The following is an 8522-nucleotide window of genomic DNA, read 5'->3' on the forward strand; positions in this document are numbered from 1 at the left end:
TCTTGTGTGTGTGTCTCTCTCTCTCTCTCCTGTAGTCTTTTCGTGTTGTTTTGAGGTGAGCCGCAGTGAGCTCCATCACCAGCAGAGGGCGCTCACGCTCTGTCTCTGAGCCTAAAGCGGAAACCCCCAGTGCGCATGTGCGGTGAGTGTGCGTGGAGAGTGTCAGGTGCGGAGTTTATGCGGTTTTGCGTGTTTTTCTCCTGTTTTCCGCTGTTCCAGTGATCTTCCCCCGGTCTGAAGGCTGAGTCTGCCGCGGAGGAGCAGCCATGGCCGGGACCGCGCTCAAGAGGCTCATGGCGGAGTACAAGCGTGAGTGTCCGGGGAGCTAACAGGCTAACAGACTAACAGACTAACAGACTAACAGTGCACCAGCACCACACACTGACATGAAGATCTATAATAATAACAACTCTATAATGTCATTTTATTCTTCTTCTGTGATGAATACACGCACCGCACACGCTTTACTGCACTTCTCCTGATGTTAAAAAAAAAAAGTTACACACGACATGTCATGCTAATGTTCCACAGAACTCCACATGTGATTAGGGCGAGCAGGACCGCAGGAGTACAATGTAGTGGGACACGGAGGGACACGGAGGAGCCCCCATTTCAGGAAACTAAGGGGGTTTGTAGCTGTGTCAACGAAGCAATGGGTGGATACTGTGGAGAATATGCATCTAAAACATTTTGATTTATATTTTGAGTTTTTCTTTTCGAGTTTTCTTTGCCATGTAATTCCATTTAGCTTCATACTTGAGATCTTCATGTTACTCCCGCCCACACCCGAGACTATCTTCTTGTTGCAGAGAGAAAATATTTTACAATTAATCATATAGAGGTTTTGCAGGTGGTGTCACAGCATTCCATTTTTTTAGAGTGAGTGGCAGTGTTATATGAGTGTTTCTTCAGTAAAGCTCAAACACATCTCAAATGTGAACGCTACAGTTTCTGGTGGAATGTCTGCCACCTGCTTTTCTCCATGCTTTGTTTGGAATGTGTGACACAACACTTTATATCATCATGGAGACCAAACCAGACTAAGTTACGGGTCAGATCTGTGGAGAGGCGGAACATTCCAAGTAGAGCACTGGCATACAGAAACACCCAAAGACCCTGAAAAGTCACATATCGTGCCTTTAACAACAAATATAAAAGTCCACAACTCTGTTAAATATTTACTTTGTCCCTGATCTAAAACAAGAACATCAAGCCAACAGTAGAAAACCAGTGAACAGTTAAAGCACAGGGACACTGCAGACTACAGGCACATTTATCACACACACAGACTTTGGGATCATCCACAGTTGAACAGTTCTGTCCTTAAAGGTTCTATATTACGCAAATTGGATTCTTGTGAGCTTTTAATCATATTTTAATGCGGTTATGTTTCTTTTCATTCACACGTGTTTGAGTAATCCTGCATTATTAGTCTGTCTACATCTCCAAAGCACCAAATACTCTGTTCCACCCTATGATGTCATGAAGTCTTCTCAGTCGTCTTTATAAGTTTGTATAAATTTTACATTTTCAGTGGTACGTGATGGTACGCTCGACTGACATGATACAGACAGGACAGAGGCTCTTTCTGCAGGAGAGTGAAGTGACTGATAGAGGAGGAAAAGGAGCAGCAGATACTGACACACAAGACTAGAGCCTCTCGCAGAGTCTGTGAACATTTTAATATATTAATTGCTTGCAGGAAACACCCAAACCATGAAAAAAGTGTGACTTATAGTCCAAAAAATACAGTAATACTATCAGTAATTGTTTTGGGGTGAGTTGAAGGGTCCTTTATCTCCCCCTTATTAGTTAACTCACTTGCCAAGATCTGCACGGTCACAGCAACAATGGAAAAACAAATTTACTAAATTAACTGAACTAAAAAAAAACGGCTCTATCCATGGAATGTCAAGGGGCATCTTCCTCTCTGTTTCTACTCTCCACTAGTGTTATTGTGCTGACCGTGTTGTGTTGTGTTCCAGAGCTGACGCTGAACCCTCCGGAGGGGATCGTGGCAGGTCAGTCTCACTCCTCTGTCCGCTCTCATAGCTCCTGTTGGTACACGTGTTATTACAGTCGTCCTCTGTCCTCTGTCCTCAGGTCCTGCCAATGAGGAGAACTTCTTTGAGTGGGAGGCCCTCATCATGTAAGTGCACCGTGGGCCTAAGCGCCCTCTTGTTTTCTTCGTTTTCTCGGGGTAGCTATAGACAAATCCAAATGTTCCATACCTGTTTCTGACATGTCATACTGCTGTTGTTACTTTGCAGTGATGTCACGGTGGGGGTGTTCTACATGTATTTCTATGGTGGAATGTTTAACAGCTCCCATGGTGACACAACACACACATCAGCAAGCAGTGTCAAAAAAGTTTTAAGATACACTGAAACAAAAGAAAAAATATAAAATGGGTTAAAACAACACATTTTCAGGAGCCTGTGATCAATAATCAGTCAAAAGTGTTTATGGTCCTGTTGAGTTTAGTTATCAATAGAAAGGTGAGAGTGACTAACTAATGCTAATACTAGCTAGAACTAGTTTGATGTGTGAGAGACTGGTTTAAGAACACAAATCATCTCACCTGTTGTACTTTTGGCGAAGTCAGTTCTTTGTTGTTGGATTGTTTTAAAACAAAGCTCAGATTAAAATCTACCAGAGATTCAGGCAGGGTAGTCTCCATGGAATCTAGGGTTGCAGCGATTTGGTTTTCCCATGATTCGATACATATCTCGATATATAGGTCACAATATCCAATTGATTTCAATACAAAGATGCAAAAAAAATCTCATGTCATTTTTTTCTGCTAATCAATATAATATAAAAACACTGATGTTACTGAAACATCACATTACACACAATACACTACAGCACAACTCCTGTAGTTTATATGTGAAGTGTTTTAGTTCATTTGGTTCAATGATTTACAGCTCAGCATTTTTATTCAGTGAAAATAAGAACAGAGTTTCTCAGGCTGTTTTATATTTTATAATAAACCAGTCGACTCTTAGTGTAACTCCTCTAGAGTTATCACTCTTTTCCTTCTTTGATGATGATTTGATGATTTCTTTTCCTGCTGAGTTGGTCTCCTCTCACAGCGTCACACACCTGTGTCTGCTGTGTCTGCGCTGCTCTTACCCCTTCAGCAAAGACGGTACATAGCTCCTCCCACGCTGCTCCCTCCAGCAGAGACAGTACGTAGCTCCTCCCACACTGCTCCCTCCAGCAAAGACAGTACGTAGCTCCTCCCACACTGCTCCCTCCAGCAGAGACAGTACGTAGCTCCTCCCACACTGCTCCCTCCAGCAAAGACAGTACGTAGCTCCTCCCACACTGCTCCCTCCAGCAGAGACAGTACGTAGCTCCTCCCACACTGCTCCCTCCAGCAAAGACAGTACGTAGCTCCTCCCACACTGCTCCCTCCAGCAGAGACAGTACGTAGCTCCTCCCACACTGCCTCGTCCAGCAGAGACAGTATGTAGCACCTCCAGCTCTCCCCGCTACAGTCTATGACACACTCCCATCCTCATTCTGGACACTCAAACTCTGTTATGTCACATAGAAATGTCTCAACAGATTGTTTCTGAGTCAAACTTATGAGACGGAGTGTGAGAAAAAGATTGTGTTTGTCACGAGTCGCGCCACGGGTGCGAATACGAGCGCATTTGATTAAAGCCCATGTGAAACCAAAAGTGATTCTAAAGTATTTAAAAGTGAATCTCTTTGTCATTCCTGGGTCTATCAACATAAATTAAAAAGTGAGTGAAAGATAAAACCCTCCTCTGTTAAAAGCAGTAAGCTGTCAGCTGTAAGTTCCTATGGAGAAGGACGCTGTGAGAACTGTTTCCCTTTGGACATCACAGCGCGCATGGAGGGACGTGCATATCGATACATGTCTCAAACAAACTTCTGTATCAAATCGTGAGATCAGTATCAAATGGTTCAATATTATATTGATTATCGTTGCATCCCTAATGAAAACGAGGCCTACACAACTTCAGTTAACTCAAATGTCAGTTGTAGGAGTGTCCATGGCGTTGATTGTGTAGTATAGATGGGTGTAAAGTAGAGCCCGACCGATATATCGGTTGGCCGATATTATCGGCTGATATGGGCAACTTTAGGCATATTGGCTATCGGCCGATATGCTTGCTGATAGGGGCCGATATTTCACGTGGGCATGTTATACCTCGTTATAAAGCTTAGACTCTCTACATTCTGTTCATTTAATCCAATTTACAGACAGATAAATGTCCTAATATGTATTTATCTACGGAGTCATTTGTCTGTGTGTGTCCGTACTGTCCCTGAACACACCACAGAGTCGCGTCACTCACGTGTGTTTGTTTACACCTGCAGACACAGATCCAAACACTGAGATTATATTCTTTTTACGGACAATCGGTTTGAGTCTGGATTAAATGGACATTTATTAGTGCAGATTTGTGATGTGAGGAGGAGCCTGTATGAGCGGTGAGTGTTGGAAATATGTCGACTCTGAAGCTAGTTTTTGTCATTTGTTATGGGTTAGCTGCTGTAGCTCCCGCACATAAACAGACTGTTTTCTATTGGTCTATTAAAGTGACTATATTGGCCGTATATTTGCTACTGGACCTGCACTGATATGTAAATGAGCTGTGAACAGACATGTGAATTATGACATTTGCGCATATAATTAATTACCGCGGCGCACACGTATTTACGGCTAAAGGCTAATAGCGCTACTTTCTTTACTAGTTATGGGTCAGTCGCGAACGAAATGACTCTTAGAACCGGCTCTTTGAAGGGAACGACGGGAGCCTGATCCTTATTGGGAGCCGTGTTTTCTCTTTGTCTCACTTTTTTTCTCTTCACGCCGCGTGCAGACTTGTGGTTTGACAGCGGCAGCGGCTAAAAACGAAACTTTAAGAAATTTGCGTGTACGTAGGATTAAAAATAAATAAATAAAAAAAACGAGCATATTTGACTGTAGTTTAGCATAAAATAAGTTCCGGTTTAGTCCCTTTTCAGTCCTGGTTTAGACCTGGTTCAGTCCTGATTCAGTCCTGCTTTAGACCTGCTTTAGTCCTGCTTGCAACAAAACAATCTGAAGAGCCACTTGGGAGCCAAAAGAACCAGCCGGTTCTCTAAAAAGAACTGGAATACCCATCACTAGTGTCTAGAATGTGATGCAAAAATGCCATTATTAAGCCAACCTACTGTCTGTAAATATGATGTAAAGAGGCAGAATAACAATAAATGTTGCCTAAATAAACCCAATTTAAAATCCACCAGAGCCAAACCTAAGTTTTTTAAACAATTTAACATTTACAGTGAATTTTTACATCACTAAATATATCGGTGATTATATCGGCTATCGGCAGCGCCAACTCCCATTATATCGGTTTCATATCGGCCACAGCAAAATCCATATCGGTCGGGCTCTAGTGTAGTCTGTTGGCAACTGAGGTGCTGACAAGCAAACTATTGTTACTGTATTGTGGCCTCTATATTTATTATCAAAAATATCTGTTATATTGAATAGCAGAAAAGTTTTCCTACAGCCTAACTTACATATCATCTTCTCCCCAGTTTTATATTGTACTTTTATACATTTGAATAAAATGTTGTGCTAAAAAGTAGGTCTGCACTGTGTTGGTTTAGTTCAGTTGTGTCTCCTTGACATATCACAGAATATTGTGGACATTATATTGATGATCACATGTATGGCCTTATTGTCATATTGTATTATGGGCCATGTATCATACCAAATCATGAGGGGCCCTGTCATTCTCAGTCCCAACATTTCTCACCTGTGCTGTGTTACTATGTGTCCTGTTCTGTGTGTGTCCTCTAGGGGGCCCCAGGACACATGTTTTGAAGGGGGTGTGTTCCCGGCAGTGCTCAGCTTCCCCTCAGACTACCCTCTGAGTCCCCCCAAGATGAGGTTCACCTGTGAGATGTTCCACCCCAACAGTGAGTAGACCTGTGCGAGGCTACAGCTGATAGGCTCTGCTGCTTAGTCTCTCTCAGGCTCGAGGCCTGTAGTCATTTAGTTGAAATAATTAGTGGACTCGTTATTTTATTGGGTTTTAAAAAAGTATATAGATGAAAGATTTGGGAATGAATTGTGCATTTATTGTGACATTTTATAATCTAACACTTTACTTGTACTTCTCTTGTCAGTGCATTATGGGTCAAATATGTGGTTGGATCATGGAGATGCTTTGAGAGCTTTTGCTAATGTCACTTGTAGTGAACTGATCCATGCACAGCTCCTGTGCCCTGGAGGTCCCAGGTCCTTGCATAACTTAAAACACTGTTGAATGTCTCGTTGACCCACAGAGGAGAGGGGCTTTCCTGTGCTCTGGCCCCTGCCCCTGCACACTCATTACAGCTTCTGTAATGGGGCCCTGGCCTCTGTTGTGACACACACTGTGTGGTTAGTGTGTGGTTAGCGTGTGGCTACTGTGTGATTAGCACCATGCTGTCAGAGTGATGTCATCAGAGACAGTCTGAGCACGCTTAGCTGATTACAGGAGCTGCCTCTCATTATGTGTGAGGACAGGGCAGGGACACGGGGGACAAGAATACAGGAGGATATGGGGAGGACACTGTCTGTGTCTGCTGTGTATGTCCTGTTCTGCTCAAACATCAGCAGTGCCAGTGGTAGAGTTGTCAAAAGTATTGAAAATCAGTTACTAATCCATACTAAAACTAATGTTGAAACTACTACTAAAAAATACTAAAGGACAAATACTAAAAAAGAACTGTAACAGAACAAGTGTAAGAGCACATAGACTAGTATACACACACGGACACTATGAACCTACTGCACCACTGACCATTACACACATTAAGACTCATGGGAATAGAATAGAACGTACCATTATTTAATGTTAATATTATTGTGGTATCAGATTTAGTATTGAGTATCGAGTCTATTCCTTAATCTCAGAGTCGAGTTTGAAGTTTGAGTACATTTTAGACGAGACTAGTCACTAGTTGTTCATGTAACATGAGCAGTTCAGTAACACTGAGCACAGTTGTGTGACCTCTGACCCCTGTGTGTCAGTCTACCCAGACGGCCGCGTGTGTATCTCCATCCTCCACGCCCCTGGAGATGACCCCATGGGCTACGAGAGCAGTGCCGAGCGCTGGAGCCCTGTGCAGAGTGTGGAGAAGATCCTGCTCTCTGTGGTCAGCATGTTAGCAGGTACCTCACATACACCGACACATACTTTATTATCCTCAAGGACATGCAGATCTCAGGCAACATACAATATATAATACAATACTTCATACAATATTTCACACAGTACATCATAGAATATGTAATATAATGCATAACATAAATTTGTAGTGAAGCGTTGAATAGCCATATGGCATGTGGTACAAACTACTTTGAGTCGGCATACTCGGACATACTCTGCATGCTAGCTGGTAACACATGTACGCATGTACACGCGCACACGCACACATGCAGACACACATGCTAGCGGGTACCTCACACACTCACCATGTTTGCAGGTACTTGAGATTGTTCTAATATAATAATGAGTTTGTAAATGTTTTTTTCTCAGAACCCAACGATGAGAGCGGTGCCAACGTGGACGCGTCCAAGATGTGGCGTGAGGACCGGGAGCAGTTCTACAGACTGGCTCAGAGCATCGTGCGCAAGTCCCTAGGCTTTTAACACCGGACCCGACTGGACTGGACTGGCACCACATGTGGTCCCACTGTGAAACACCTCTGTACACAGAAGCTCTGAAACCCCACTTTACTGCTGGGCTGTTTGAGTAATATCTCCTAGTAGGGTTGCCAAAAGTATCGAAAATGAAGTACAAATCGATACTAAAACTAGTATCGAAACTAGATACTCATTTTTCACAGGTATCGATACTAAAATAAAAGTCCCATTCACAGGACAGAATTGTACCTTTCCTGAATATCTTTAGAATGATGTTGAGCTGTATCAGAACAAGTAGAAGACACATCGACTAGTACACACACATGGACCAACGTGAACCTACTGGACCTCTGAGGATCACACACATATAAGACACATGGGAACAGAACAGAAAGTACTACCCGTTAATGTTGAAAATCACATTCTATTGTCTAAAGAAAGTTTTACAGAAATGTTAGTATTGTGATCAATCTCCTAGACCCCAACTGAAGTGTCCCATGTTTGTCAGAGAAACGCCAGCAGCCCACCTAATGAATCTAAACTGCATACTGACGTGATATAGACTGACTTGAAAACCCATTGTGTAATGTGATCCGTGCTTCTATCTGAAGGCTGTGATCCTCCTTCAGCTCTTTCACAGCATGGTCAGAGGAGGGCGCTGTTTGGGGAGACGATGGTATCCCAATGAAAAGACTAAATAAATAGGAGAGGATATGGGAGGTGAGGTGTGGGTGGGGAGGGGTTGGGGCAGGCCAGGCACTTAACCGCACCTTCTCTTGCACTTTACATCTCTGTGTCTAAGGCTTGACCCACTGCTTTGAGTTAAGGTTTAAATAAAGTATTTATCAATACAAAC

The 8522-nt window shown here is 42.9% G+C and overlaps 1 protein-coding gene across 1 annotated transcript; it reads left to right on the plus strand.

Annotated features, from left to right (window-relative positions):
• Positions 1-116: 116 nt before the first annotated feature.
• ube2g2 (ubiquitin-conjugating enzyme E2G 2 (UBC7 homolog, yeast)) lies at positions 117-8481 on the plus strand. Its single transcript, XM_020926923.2, has 6 exons — positions 117-309; positions 1986-2021; positions 2104-2149; positions 5834-5952; positions 7052-7192; positions 7560-8481. The coding sequence occupies exons 1-6, from the start codon at positions 267-269 to the stop codon at positions 7670-7672; spliced, it is 498 nt and encodes a 165-aa protein (XP_020782582.1). The 5' UTR covers positions 117-266; the 3' UTR covers positions 7673-8481.
• Positions 8482-8522: the final 41 nt, after the last annotated feature.

This window comes from Boleophthalmus pectinirostris, unplaced genomic scaffold (genome assembly GCF_026225935.1).
Source record: "Boleophthalmus pectinirostris isolate CB_2022bp ecotype Guang Dong unplaced genomic scaffold, ASM2622593v1 HiC_scaffold_1, whole genome shotgun sequence".
NCBI classification, from domain to species: domain Eukaryota; kingdom Metazoa; phylum Chordata; class Actinopteri; order Gobiiformes; family Gobiidae; genus Boleophthalmus; species Boleophthalmus pectinirostris.